Source organism: Pinus tabuliformis, chromosome 2_1, assembly GCF_031772625.1.
Source record: "Pinus tabuliformis cultivar Carrire ecotype Pingquan chromosome 2_1, CPIR1, whole genome shotgun sequence".
Lineage (NCBI taxonomy): Eukaryota > Viridiplantae > Streptophyta > Pinopsida > Pinales > Pinaceae > Pinus > Pinus tabuliformis.
Window position 1 is genome coordinate 642,722,504 of NC_142299.1, and position 15,673 is coordinate 642,738,176.

The 15,673-nt window shown below is 40.5% G+C and overlaps 1 protein-coding gene across 2 annotated transcripts in view; it reads right to left on the minus strand.

The window, feature by feature from the left end:
- LOC149202209 (uncharacterized) overlaps window positions 1-15,673 on the minus strand; it is a 511,066-nt gene that overhangs the window by 173,036 nt on the left and 322,357 nt on the right. The window contains exon 10 of one of the 2 annotated variants that reach the window (XM_089403125.1): window positions 3,513-3,554. The exons of the other annotated variant lie outside the window; for it this stretch is intronic. Coding sequence (XP_089259251.1) covers window positions 3,513-3,554 — 42 coding nt within the window. The remainder of the gene's footprint in view (window positions 1-3,512; window positions 3,555-15,673) is intronic. 2 annotated transcript variants of the gene reach the window in all.

Below are 15,673 nucleotides of genomic sequence, written 5' to 3' on the forward strand. Positions count from 1 at the left end.
TCTCGTAGTGACGCAGCTCCTAGAGAAGGTGACACAGTTCCAACGCAGAGCTTGGAGCAGCGATCACTGCCCAGCACTGGGAACAGCGCAGTCACCTGTGGGGTTGGTTCATCCGTGTCAGGATAGAGGTACTGCTACCGAGTTTATTATATGTTGAGTGAGCCAGATTGGCACCCTAGTTGTATTCAGAAATCTGCTTAATAATACAAACCCTCTATATGCTGCACCAGTTTTCCCGAATTGGGTTTTTCCAAGGACAATTGTCCAAAAATAATGGTGTCCCTTGTGTATTTGTCTCGTTCTATTTTCAGTTCATGATCTGTATGTATGTGTAGTCTGCAATAGTGTTTTCATCGCTGTTTAAATAATTAAACAACTTGTTGAATGTAAAAACAAGTAGGAGATGGTAAACCAGTGATTGCAGTAGGATTTCTGATGTGTAGATTCAGAAATTTTCACAGATTACACCTGGAATGTGCTCCCTGCAGATTGATAATTGGACAAACTGATTTGTTGAACCTCTGAAAGGAATACGACCTTTGAGATATATAAGCTGCTACATGCATGGTTCAAAGACCCAAATCTGAACTGTATGTTCACTCAATTGGCAGTTTCTCCATCTTCAGTCAACGCACAACCCTCCTCTCTGAAATCTGGAAATTTGACACCAATGGACAGAACTTGAATGTTTTTAAAACCAACCCGAATTCTTCAAAAATAAGCTGCTCTAAGCATAGAGAATTCAGATCTGAAATGTCACAGTAAGATAAGCTGCTCCAGGAATGAAACCAGCTCTACTTCTCCCAAAAATAGGCTGCTACAAGCATATAAATTGTGACTTCAAGAGGAACTTCAGATCTGTATAAGAAACTAGTGACTAAGATCTGATTCCTCCTTTAAATGTGATTGGCACCAGTAGTTTTTCAAGCAAATACCATTTGGCTCCTTCAAGAAATAATGCCCAGAATCCTGATTATTCAGCCCTCCTTTATGGACAGTGAGAGGTAAGCAGTGAACAGTTCGACATGCCTTAGAATTAAAGTCTGCTACAGAAAATCCAAGCAGCCCAACATGATGCTAATTTTGGAGCAAGTATATCAATCACACAGATTATTCGTCCCTCCCTTATATAGCCATAATTCGGCCACCAAACATTGCTTCAATGTCAAGAATAACTCGGCTTCTCTCTGAGTGTATGGCTTGAACTTCTTGTTGATAGAAAATACTAATAAGAATAATATTGGAAGCCCTCTTCCTCTTGGAGAAAATATCATGGCTTCAATCTTCCCGATCGATCTCTCAAAAATGAATGCTAAATTCGGCCTCCTAACTGCACTTGCACTTTCTCCCTTGCTTGGTGATAATTTCAGCCCTCCTGAGACTAGATCTCAGCCTTGATGATTTGATGCTTGGGACAAGGAACTAATATCCAAATTCAATCCTTTACTTGGCCCTCTCAGGGATTTACTAAACCCTGCAAACAAACACCAGCTGAAGCCTTCTGTAAACAATTCATTCAACAATGAGAGCTCTCTCCAATAACCACAACTGGAAGATCTGATGTGATCCTCCCCTAGAGCTAACTAAGCTGGCACTCGAAGTCCACCGAAATTAGCTATTGAGTTCCGCTCGAAACTCTTGAAACTCGCTTGAGTTTCTTCACAATGTCAAATGGAAATGATAGAAGAGAATGCCTTCCAATTGAGTCCAATCATCTATTTATAATTCTCCATTGAACCTACTTATAGCTTCTAGATTCTCATTTTCCCTATTATTTTATTGGTGGGGCCCATTTTCCACTAGGAGACTTTTTGCCGCCATTTTAAATAAAATAATAATAATTTGCCCCCTTTCTCAATAAAATATTATTTTGCCGCCATCCTCCAATAAAACAATAATTTTCCTTCATTATCCAATAAAATATTATTTTGCCACCATTCTCCATTAAAAAAGTATTTTGCCTCCCTCCCTCTAATAAATATTATTTTGCCACCATTCTATTAAAATAATAAATTCTTCGTTTTCTCATAAAATAATATTTTTCCCTTTTTAGTATTATCAAAAGTTAGCAAAACTCCTTAGTGATTTTAACATGCACAAAATTGGGAACATCACAATGTGAGGGGGTAACATGGACCTTCTTGGGTTTCCCTTGAACTGAGGATGTTGTTGGCATGATTAGATGAGGAGTTTATGTCTTGGAGACCTTTCATATGACACTTGGAGATATTTTTAGGTGAGGCACATCCTCTTTGAGCCTCCCATGTCCTCACACCAGTGGACTCTCCTCGTTTTGAGCAAAGCCATTGGCATATTTGGTGGATCTATCCTCATTGCAGAGTCACCTTGAGGTGGTTACATTGTATCATTGAGGAACATTAGGTTCTCTTGACCTCCTTTTGACTATTTTGGCGGGACATCTCCCTTTCTTGGGTGAATATTGTACATGTGGTACATCTTTTCTTGTATATTATGTATTGTTCCAAATTGTCTGCTTAGTTGGAAGACAAGTTTTTTGTGAGATTCCGTGGGCTACACCCAAGGAGATAAAGATAATTTTGTAATATAAGGGTTGTTGAAACCTACTCTATAAAAGAAGACCCCCCCTCAAATTTCAACTGGTTGTTGTTGGCTATTGAGAATACAATTTTGTTTTGTGTCTAGCTACTGAGGCAATTTGGTATTAATTCTTGAAGTTCTTCACTCTTGCTTACAATTTGGTGCATAAAGATTGATATTAAATGGTCAAGTCTACTACAAGCTAACAAGATCTTATATTGAAGGGTAAGCTCTACCACTTGGAAGGAAGATGTTTTCTGGTCACTCCACTCCTTCCTTTGCTACTTTTGTAAGTATTTAATTCATTGCTTTGTCTATCCATTTAGGAAACTTAATGAGTATTGACTAAATTTATTAAGCTATAGTTGATCTCCTTTGTGAAGGTGCACTTTTGAAGACCCCTTCTTGTAGGGTCTTGGTCTTCATTGTTTATCTTGATTAGAAAGGACATTATTGAGAGAATGGCACTAGTCTCCTTATTGTTTCATTCCTTTTGGTGTTTATCTGATTACATATGGATCATTTAATTTCTTTGAGGTAATCCTACATTATTTTCAGCCTAATATATATTTGACAGCATAAAAAGTCATTCAACATCTACTTTATGCTTGCTGGTAGCACGGTATTTGGAAGAGGCTTTCCATCCAAGAAAGGACTTAAAAATCAACACATTATAAAATTTCATGTTGTTACAAACACCTTTGTTTCATCCTATAACAGAACATTAAGAAATGGACTATAGAAAACACAAGAAATACCATTACTTACCTAAACAATCTACTAATTTAGATCATTTTCAACTCTTAACATACCAATAAAATTGAGCCTTGATCTCAATGTCATTATCCTCATACATTGAATTTATATAAATCACATCCTCAACATGAATGCTTTCCTTGTCTCAAATACAAACAAAAATAGAAAGCAACATGCGATGAATATTGAGGACTCACTGGTATGGCTTTCCACGCAAGTTATCACCGGATTGGCCCTTACTGCACATATTTATCATAACAAATGCATGTTATTCAAAAACTCATAAACAATGTTTTAAAGAAAAGCCAAATTATAGAATCCTAAACAAACATCAAGAGTGTTTGACTACTATTGAACCAACCATAATGACTACAGAAACTACACCATCTAGAACTGATATTGTATTGTCTTCATGTTTCCCGTTGAAGACACCCAAGTCCATTTGACTCCTTACACATTATAGAATAATAAGGAAAGATAGGCACACCCTGAAATCAAAAAGGAAAGTAGTGACCCATAGCACTTAAGTCAAATGGAGTTCAAAAGCTAGTCTTGCAATTAATTTGGTACCTGTTAACCATGTACATGTGAACAGTCCAGGGCGCAGAGTATATTGCAGCAGACAATATTTTGAGTCAATTTCATCATTGTAATCCCAAATTCTCCAAAATTATTGTAAATGATACTAGTATGACTATTAAGCCATGCAATAACACCTAAGTAAGCCTATGATTCTTCTCAAAGGGTTTCATCCTAGAGAGTTTTTTAACCTCCCCAAATTATGTGTGTTTATAAAAACAGACAATTGGCAGAATTTTTCTCTCAGTATACCACAAAGCTAGAGTGGAATTCATATGACGAGGTCTTAGGTGAGTCCTAGTGTTTATCGAGTCTATGTATTTTTCATATTAGATCAAGTATCTTGCCGTAGAATTTGGTTGAGTCTCAAGAGTCTGTCTATGTGTATTTCCCCTTCCGATGGTTGAAATTGTAATATTTTATGTAAAAGTATGTCTAGGAATAATTTAGAGCATGGTCACTCATGCTTAGACACCATAGCTAAAATATATTTTTTAGATACACTTAGAGGGTGGAAATAATTAATACCCTCTTGAGTCTTTTTAATTTTAATCTTTGACAAAAATAAAATTAAAATTAAGCCAGAAATTATCCAAAAAATAAAATAAAGGAAAATAAAAGTACCCTCCAAGTGGAAAATCATCAAAAATCAATTTTCAAGGAAAGAGAGTTGGAAAATATATTTTTTGCACTTGGATCAAGGCCTTCATCAACAGATGCGAAATTTTTTTTTCAAGATCAAGGGACAGGATTTGATTTTGGCATGGATCAAGAAGCAACTAGTTGTTATGCACTAGGATCGAGTCAAGTTAGTCGTTATTTCCACTTGGAGGGGTTATTTCCTCTCATTTTTTCTATATAAGGAGGTTATCAAACTCTTCATTGTATGAAAACATGATCTAACTAGATCAAAATTATCTTTGTACTGAGCAAGGCTCTGCTAGATTTTGTAGTAAAAGCATAAGACTTTGGGTTTCAATTCAACGTATGTGCTAGATGATTTCTGGTATGTGCTAGATGATTTATTTTTGTTAATTTTCAGATGGTTCTATGTTGCATCAATTACTTTAAGCCCAATTCAGTGCTTCAATTAGCAATCTTTTCAATACCAATTAACCTTTCCAATTATCAACAGTAATTGAAGATAGAACAATAAATGCAATGACAAAGGAGACAATCAACACATCAACAAGAGACACCAGGTTTCGTCAAAGACCAGGGAAAACCCCACAAGGGGAAAACCCTTTGAAATTCTTCTTCTATTAGATTGTCATAAAATGTTCAACAGAGTACAATGAGCCCAATACAATATCATCCAGCAAAATTATTCCAACAATATTTAGAAATATTTTTCTAGCATGAATATAGATCAAAGACAACTTTTCTTGTCTACAATCAACTGCGGTAAATTGTCAAATTTTAGCCATACTTTCCAATCCCATGGAGGAGGATGTATGCAAGTGACTAAGAGCTTCCCATCGCTCCCTTGAGCTTGCAAGCCAATGACTACAGTAAAAAATTTATGTTGACAAGCCAGTGACTATGACTCAAAAACCCTAAAAACACGTGTGAGCTTCAGACCCTGTAATCTTGGATTAGCGCGAACCTCTTTCATCAACCTAGCCTCAGAACTATGCGAACCAATCAATGAAGAAGAGAAGAGGAAGATGCTTGATGATGTCCAGATGAGCTTCAAGCGGTTTTCCTCATGCCCTAATTCCCATGTGAAATTGTTATTGAGGCCTCCTCAACTGAATGAAACCATCCTAATCATTGGAATCTTCTTGACTACATTTCTCCCAAAGGAATAGGCATTGGTCTTCCATAGGTGATCAACATAAATCATATTTTTCTCACCTTTCTCTCTTTCCCTTTAGGCCTAACCTACATATGTCACCTAGGGCAGCAATTATCTCACAATTTAGCCATCCAAACACTTCGATTTTTGGTCCACAACAGTACTAGAGTTTTCTCGAGAGGCCTTGCAAATTTGTAGCAAATCCGACGATGGGATCTCGAGATATTCTAAGCCCTAGCTCGAGGACCGTTTCTTGCCCTAGGTTTCCCTTGGCTAGTGACCTCATCTAGATCATTACATTCTATTCCAAGAAGATTTGTCCATTGATCCTCTTCTCTTCCACAATTAGGTCAAGCCCCTCCTTGAGTGATCAATTCCTCTTACTTGACCTAATTTTGGGTCCACTTGGTCCCTTAACTTTTTGAAGACAATTTCGTAAAGACGACTTGGAATCCAAGTTTCAACAAGGATCTTGGGGTCTAGGAATCACCTTCACAAGTCATATACTCAAACCCTAGCCCTTTGAATTCTCCTAAGCCCTTCCTAGAGAGCCTTTCATCTGTATTCTGATGGTTTATTTCTTCTACTTGTTTAAATTCGAACAAGTTATTTAATACATTAAATACCAAAATAAACACAATACAGTCACAACATCTACAAATCATCAACTGAAGAAAAACAAGCACACAAGTGACAGTTATTTTTGGACAAATGTCCTTGAAAAAACCCAATGGGGGAAACCCGGTGCAACTATTTAGAGGGTTATATTATTATGCAGTCTATTTGAGTACAACTGGGTGCCTAATCATCTCACCCGACAGTCAAAAATACACGACAACAATACCTCTATATCCAGAAACAGGTATTCAGAAAACCTGTCCCACGAAACCCTCTTCGACACAACTAAAGCTCAGTGTTGGCCCTTCTGGCCTTCGCGTCAGCCTTCTGCTGACCTGCATCAACCCCAGGATCCTCTGCGTCAGGCCTCCAAGGCACTGTGTAGACTCTGGGACCCTGTGCATCACTCCAGCAACCTCTGCGTGGATGACGCAGTCCCTTTGGCCTCTGTGCTGTCTTTGTTGGGCTCTGCGTACCTTGGACTGGCCTCTGCTCTCGCTTTCTCTGCTTCTGCGTTGGTCTCTCAGTCTTGCCTCTGCCTCTCTGCCTCGTACTCACTGCCTCTCGTTGCTAATCACTGATTCAACTTTGCTTAGCAACCCCGCTCTAACAAAATGAACAAATGATCACTCTGGTGTGTTCTCCAATTGACCCTCAAGCCTCATCTTATACTTTTCTCATTGGTCATTCAAGGATCGAGATTAAATCTCTAATCAACGGCTAAGATTCGATTTGGCTTGATCCATGACTTTTGGAACCTTCTAACCTAGTTTTATATTAATACCAATTAATATTTTATTTTTCCTAAGTTTAGACTTAGGAACTCCATTAAAAATATTAATTATTTTAATATCTCCCATACTGGGTACAATCTGTCCAAACCATTTTTGGGTCTTGGAGATCTCATGTGATTTAGCCTCTCCACCAATTTTCATGGCTAAAGCACATCTGATGCTACCCCAAATCAACACTCCCTCTTAGCGAGGACTGTGCTCTAGTAATACTCCTCACTGAGTATCACTCTGATCATCTGGCACCAGTACCTGTGTTGATGCCAGGCCTCCGCACCCAACATCCTCTACATTGCTGCATCCTGTACTGTTGCCCATGGCCTTGCCACTGCCACTGCTGCATCCGTACGGCAACTCCCTCTGCATCCGTGTTGCTGCTGGTCCATCCTCACATAACTGCATCTGCTCTGCAACCCCCTCTCATCATGCTGCATCATGCTATTGCACTGCAACTCAGTTACTAAGAAGTATGTAACTGATCCACTCAACTTCTGACATCTTTGTCAGGCTAGAAACACTCCCGATGTTGAAGATCTCTCTGCCGCTAACAAGTGCTCCCTCTACTGACCTCTGCGCTGCTACAACAACTCCCTGCATCTCGCACCATTGCAAACCTCTCTGTGCCATCCTACACTGGTGCAACACTCCCGTGCCTCTCGCACTGTTGCAGCTTGCTAGGTTCGCGCTACCCGGGGACTCCTACAATGTAGCACTCTCTGCCACTTCATCCGCATCTGTCTCTACCTACATCCGCCAATCCTGCTACTCTTCTTCGGGGCTCCCGTAGCAAGGTATAATCCAAGAGGTTGGGTGCCTCAAAGACCCTGCCCCTCATCGCCTGTAGTCCTCCTGACTACAGCTCGATGTCTCCCCACTTCTTCTCAAGTGGCACATGAGCACTCATGGCACAATCGTCATCCTCCTCGACTTCTTTCTCTGCCCTCGCTGGCGCTACCTTCGAGTCAAAAGCCTCTCTCTTACTCTTCTTCCTCGGACACTGATTCACATAGTGACCCAATTCCCCACAATGGAAGCACTTGACCTTGGAGAGGTCCTTCTTCCTCTTCTCCTGCTTTCCTGCAGATGCTAGAGGTGCATCCTCTTCCTCTTCCTTCTTGAACCTGACCCTTTTGTCGCTACTCCCCACCTTGGTCAGCCGTCTGATCTCTTCTTGACGAAGAGCCGCCCATATTTCTTCCCAATCTAGAAGACTCGTCCTGCCCTGTATGCTCTGGACAAATGTCTCCCAATCCTCGGAGACTGCTTTAAGTGCGGTCCTTACCATCAACTCTTGATCTAGCGCAGCCCCTATGGAAGTTAGTTGGTCACGGATCTCCTTCAACCGACTGAGGAAGACATCTATTTGCCCTCCCTTTTGCTTCTGGTATGACCTTAGCTAATTCTCCAAGAGCATCTTCCTCTGCACAGAAGCATGTTGGTACAATGTCTTCAAAGTGTCCCACATCTCCTTTGTCGTTTTCTTCTCAACAATATGCGGTACCACATGATCCTTGACCCCATCAAGGATGATGCACTTTGCCTTAGCCATTGCCTCCTCGTACCTTTCATTAGCTACCGGGTCAACTGGGATAGCCATCACTCTCAAGGCTAAGCCCATGATACGATGTATGTCTAGAATAGACATGATCTTGGCCTTCCAAACAACAAGGTTGGACGCTCTGTCCAGCTTGTCCTGATCTCTCAACCCATTCACGGCCATCTCGCTGCTCTTTTGTCGACTCCTCCAAGTCTCTCTACTTCCCGCCTGGAAGTTCTCGGTTCGACTCCTACTGAGTCTCTCTACTTCCCGCCTAGAAGTTCTCAGTTCGACTCCTGCTGAGTCTCTCTACTTTCGGCCTGGAAGTTCTTGGTTCGACTCTTGCTGCATTTCTCTACTTCCCATTTGGAAGTTCTCTTTTGGACTCCCTCCGAGTCCCGATTTCCCTCCTAGAAATCCTTCTACCAACTGTCAAGTTGCTCCTCTCCGATCGTCTGTGCAACTGCAACACTAATCCAGATTCCTTGGCTAGAAATCCACCTCAGCAGCAACTCCCTCTACCTTGGTCTTTCCCTGTTAGGTATTGTTCTAACCACAGTACCCCACCAGCTTCGCTCCGCAAACTACCCACAGCCTCCTATGCCCCAACAACTGAAGGATTGAGCCTCTTGGCTCTACGCAATCCCGGCATCGGCAAAACAACTCCCTCAGCCAACTGCGTCAGCCCTTCTGGCCTCTGCGTGAGCCAGTTTCTGCCCTCCTCAACCTCTGCGCTGCCTCTCTCTGGCCCAGACTGATGATGCAATCCCTCTGCGTCACTCCTTCCTCTGTCGCTTTCTGCAAGGATCAGCTCTATCACTCGGGACAACTGAATCTGCTGCAAATGCTCTGCTAAGCTGATGCCTTCAGTTTTCTTGTGATCTGTAACCACGCTTTGATACCATGTTGAATTTTCTAAGTCTACCTATTAGAAAATTAATATGTATTCTGTTGGTTTATATCTTCTACTTGTTTAAATTCAAACAAGTTATTTAATACATTAAATACCGAAATAAACACAATACAGTCACAACATCTACAGATCATCAACTGAAATAAAACAAGCACACAAGTGACACCTTTATTTTTTGACAAATGTCCCCGGAAAAACAAAATGCGGGAAAACCGGTGCAGCTATTTAGATAGTTATATTATTATGCAATCTATCTGAGTACAACTAGGTGCCTAATCGGCTCACTCGACAGAGAAAAAATACACGACAGCAATACCTCTATATCCGGAACCAGGTATTCAAAAAATCTGTCCCACGAAACCCTCTCCGGCACAACTGAAGCTCAAAGCTGGCTCTTTTGGCCTCTGCATCAGCCTTCTGCTGACCTGTGTCAACCCCAGGACCCTCTGCGTCAGCCATCTAAGGCACTGCACAGCCTTTGGGACCCTCTGCGTCACTCCAACAGCCTCTACGTGGATGACGCAGTCCCTCTGGCCTCTGTGCTGTCTCTGCTGGGTATTGCGTAGCCTAGACTTGCTATTGCTCTCACTCTCTGTGCTTTTGCACTGGTCTCTCAGTATTGTCTCTGCCTCTCTACCTCATACTCACCCTAGCTTAAACCCCAAAGCTAGGGTGAAATTTATTATCAAGGGCTTTTAATTGTTTCAAGCCTAACTTTGACATCTTCTTGTTTTCCAAGATAGTCTTCATAGTCTTCATCCACATCAAGATCAACTTCATCTGGATCATCATCTTGATCTATATCATCCTCATATTCATCATTATCTATTACATCTTCATGTTCATTATCATCATTTTGATCGAAATCTTCTTCTTTTGCTTCCTCTTGTTTCGTTTCTTCACTATTGCTATCATCTTCCTTATTATCGATTTCCCTTCGACATGCTTTAACCTCTGCAAATGATTTATCTAAATGCTGAAATGCTTCTTGAATTTTACTAAAGTGCTCCAAGAATTCAGGACGTGAACATAATGGCATATTGTACGGCGAACAACGTTCAAAGACCCGCATGACTATATTTTGCACCATGGCTTTGATACCACTGAAGTAACAAAACCTGTAGCTTGTTGGCTTTAAAGTAAAAATACACAAGAGGTATTTTGTAATAATAATTTATTATATATAAAAATGTATAAGTGATGTTGAATGTTACAATGAGGACCTGCATATATACCTAGGCAAGTGTCCTTTCAGAGGAAGCACGGTGAAGCACGGTCTTGGAAGTACGGTGAAGCACGGGCTCTGATACTTGGAAGCACGGTGAAGCAAGAGAGGCCGGGTCTGATACTTCGGCATCGAAGCACGGTGAAGCAAGAGAGGCCGGGTCTGATACTTCGTAGCGGTGTTGAAAGCTTACAGGGGTTTGATACTTTTACCAGACATTTGACGCGTTGGTAATTATATAGGGTTCGCATTTTGCCGGGTCTGATAGATTCGGTCGTTATTCTTTTTTTGTGAACTTGAAGCTCACGAGGGTTGATTGCGAACAGAAAGTTTGCGATTCTGATAAAGTCGGCGTCAGGCTGTTGCAACTTGAGGAGTGGGAGCGTAAGTAAGTATGGTGGAAGGGCGTGACGGAAAGAATTGACAGAGAAAAGCTTTTCCCACTAAACAGAGCAATTTGGGCAGCAGTGAGAGCAGCGAGCAGCGAACAGTGAGCAGTATGAGCAGTGAACAGTGAGCAGAGCAATTTGGGCAGCAGTAAGAGCAGCGAGCAGCAAACAGTGAGCAGTGTGAAAGCAGGGAGTTTTTATGCAGCGGAAGTATTGAGCAGCAAGCAAGCAACAACAAATGCATTCAAACATGACAAAGGAACCAGAAATTTCAGAACATGTGGAGACAAATGATTTAGGACAAGTGAAAATTGCATCATCCGCCAAAGCTGGGAAGTGGGTTTGGGTCAATGCCAAACAATATCGGGGCATTTTAAAACGAAGAATAGCTCGTCTAAAATGGGAGCAAACAAGGAAGAAACTCCCTCGCAAAAAGCACCCAAACAAGTCTCCTCCACAAGCACGTGGCAACAAGAAGCCCAAAGGAAAAACCATTGATGATTTTGCCTTATATAGTCCCACATCCACACCTCTCACCTGGTCATCTGATCTTTATGTGAAAGAATTGTTAAATGCAAAACAAAGGTTGGAGGTTTTAGAAGCTAAAGGGCAGGAAAGAGATCATAAAATTCATATAATAACGGCTGAGAACAAGGCGTTAGCAGAAAGCAATAAAATTTTAGAAGAACAAGTGGCATTGCTACAGGAAGCTCTCCTGATAGGGAAGACAGAATGGCAACGCATGAAGGCGGATGTGCAAAATATAAAGAAATCTGTAGTGGAAAGTACAGAGGCGGTGAATGTGAAATCATCCCAGGATAAAGGGAAAATGATTGTCCAAATAAACAACCATGAAGAGAACGCAAGGGAAGAAATGAAAGAAGATTCCACCAAAGTTTCCAAAACTTGGGCTCAAGTTATTAGTAATTCTGCTAATAAGGTTGACAACATGCAAGATAGTGAAGGCAAGGAAAGACAAAATAGGGCAGCAAACATAATTATTAAAGAGGTGAAAGACTATGGAAAAAATGAATGTACTCTTGACCTTGCAAGAGACTTCTTGAAAGACAAGTTGCTATGGCAAGGACAAATATACCAAGCATGGAGGGTGGGTAAGTTTAACAGGGAGAGAGCCAGGCCCATAAAAGTCATTATGCCTAGCTCACGGGATAAATATATTATTCTAAGCAAGAAGCATCTGTTGAGGGGTTTTCGTTTTTTCCTAGAAAAAGATTTAACTGTAAAACAACAGGAGGAAAGAAGAGAGGAAATTTTAAAGGTTAGGGCAGCAAGAGATGAAGGAAAGAGAGCATGGATTTATAAAGGCAAAGCTGTGATAGCGCAATTTGGACCAGTGTTGAAAATATCGGTATCGGCAAAATATCGGCGAGGGTCCAGAAAATATCTTATCGGCAATATCGGCGAAAATATCGGCAAATATCGGCAAGCATAATTTTTTTTTTTTTCAAATTTTTAAATATAGCCGATATTTTGCCGATATTTTCAAAATATCGCGATATTTTGCCGATATTTTCCGATATTTGCCGATATTTTGAAAATATCGCGATATTTTCAAAACAGAAAATATCGTGATATTTTCTCGGCGATATATCGTTTTGCCGAAAATATCGCGATATTTCCGAATATCGCCGATATTATCAACAGTGATTTGGACCTCTTTCCAAAACAGAGCAGCAAGATGGTAATAAAGAAGAAGCAACAAACTCTTCAACAGGAAATCAGAAAGCAAGGTCAGTACGGGAAAACAGGGACAAAGACTCAAATGTGAGTCTTGCACGTCAAAATAAATAGCAATCAAGTCATACCCAGGTTTCCTTGAGATTAGTTTGTTGGAACTGCAGAGGTTACCCATGGAGACGAGGACCTGGGTTAGGGCCTATTGCGGAAAATAGAGACATAATTTGCCTCATAGAAACACATGAGCATGAAGGGTGCAAGACACCTTTGTTTGAAGGATACTGGAAGATGGTAGTGTGGAACAAGGCAGCAGGGAATGGCAAAGGGCACGGGGGTATCATGGTTTTAGTAAAGCAGAAAGAAGGTCGTCTCATTCAGTTAGAAAAAGAAGACTCAAATAATCAATTCATTTGGTTCAAAATATCAGAAAATGGAAACCACATCAGAATTGCAGCATGCTATTTTGCGCCACAGGTCTCAAAAATCTACAAAGGTAGAGGGCTTGACCACAAAGATCCATTTGCAGCTTTAAAAGCGGATATTGCAACATATTCTCAGCTAGGTGAAGTCCTTATAGTGGGTGATTTCAATGCTAGGACTGCAAGTGAGCAAGCTAGCATTCTTTGTTGTAAAGATGATTGTGACCCTATTTGGCTTACAGAAGAAAGCAATCATCAGTGGGAAAGAATTTCAGAGGACAAGGGCTGCAATCTCTTTGGTGAACAATTGCTTACTCTATGTGGGGCCTTTGATTTAGTCATTTGTAATGGCTTGACTAGATGGGCAAAGTCTGGTAATTTCACTTGCAATACTTACAATGGAGCAAGTGTGGTAGATTATGTAATTTGCTCGCATGGTTTGTGTGAGAAAATGGACGAAGTTCTAGTTGGAGATCAGCTGTGGGATTTGAAATCAGATCACAAGCCAATTTATTTATGTTTCTCTTGGATTGGAAAGAAACAATTAGAGTCAAAAATTCAGCATGTCCAACAAAATCTCCCACAGGGCAGAATTCTTTTGACCCCAGAAAATTGTAATACCTTCAAAATGACGTTAGAGAGGCTCTTTGAGAAGGAGAAAATTACAATTCACAGCCTTCATAGTCATGAATTAACACATTTAATTCAATGCGCACTTGCAAAGTGCAAAAGAACAAAAATTAAGAAGTCTGAAACAAATTGCTTTCCGGTTAATGCTTGGTTTGACGAGGAATGCAAAAAGGCAAGGAGAATCTGGAAAGAGTCAAACAAGGACAACATAAAGCTCAAATCTTACAAGCATTTATTAAGCAAGAAAAAGGCTGATTTCATGGTTTCAAGGAGGGAAGAACTAATCTTCCTTGGGAAAAATAATCCCAAATTATTTTGGAAGGAGCTCCAACCGAAAAAGATACAAATTGGAAATAATATTACAGCTTCTAAATGGTTTGACTATGCAAGACAACTCTATGAGCAGGTTCCCAAGGTTGACCCTCCCCCCTTGGTCAACACGGATACTAAACTCTTCACGATACAAGAGGTAGAGATGGGTATCAAGAAGTTGGGTGTTGGAAAAGCAAAAGACTTAGCTGAACTCCAAGCAGAATATCTAAAGTGGGGCTCAAAGATCCTTGCACCTCACATTACAAAAATTTTCAACAACATCATACAACAAGGGCTCCCCACAGATTGGACAACTAGTCTGGCAATACCTCTTTTCAAGAGCGGTGACATCAATAATCCCTCCAATTATAGGACCATCATGATAAACCCTTTGTTTGCAAAGCTATTTGGAAGCATGCTAGAAAACAAAATTAGCAAGTGGGCAGAAGAAAGAAATAAGCGTGCTAAAGGGCAAGCGGGTTTTAGACCTAAGCATTCAACAGTTGATCATTGCATAACTTTAAGGCACATCATTGAAAAAGTTTGGGAGAATAAGGAAGAAGTCTTTTGTTGCTTTGTTGATTTCAGAAAAGCGTTTGACTCGGTTCCTAGGATAAAACTTTGGCAAAGAATGGAGGAACTTGGGGTTCCTAAACATTTGAGAGCAGCTGTGCATAGGCTGTATGAAGAGGTGAAAGTCAAAATTAGAACTTTGGCAGGCATTTCTGAAAGTTTTAGAAGCGATATCGGGGTCAAGCAAGGTTGCCCACTGTCTCCTACCCTTTTTGGTTTATATATCGATAAGCTTGAGGAGTGGTTAAATTCACAAGGGGGTGATGGTATCTATTTGTGCAAGTTTGTTATAAGGCTTCTTTTGTATGCAGATGACCTTATTCTGATTGCTAAATCGGCGCTTGGTTTGCAAGAGCACTTACTATCCCTTGAGCATTTTTGTAGAAGTGTGGGGATGCAAGTCAATATCAGCAAAACAAAAGTAGTGGTCTTCTCTAAGAAAAGAAAACATAACCAACATAAGTTCTACTTTGAAGGCAACATTCTGGAAGAAGTTGCGGAATACAAATACCTCGGAGTTGACTTCAACAAAAATCTAAGCTGGAATGGTTGTAGAAAGAAAAGAACTTTGGGGGTTGGAAAGCATTTTATGCTTTTCAAAATAGGTGTAGAGAGGCAGAGTTATGGGACTGGAAGACCACTCAAACTCTTTTTGGGCTTCTAGTGATTCCAGTGATTCTATATGGTTGTGAACTGTGGGCTAGCAGTACTTCTGACATGCAGTGGAGACAAATTGAGAAAATTCAGAAGCGTTTGATTACAAACAAATTTAAGATTAAAAGTGCAATGCCTTATGATATCTTGTTAAGTGAAACAGGGGCTGTTCCTATTGAAGCAATTGCTATGGTGCGAGTCATAAGTTATTTAAAAAAAATT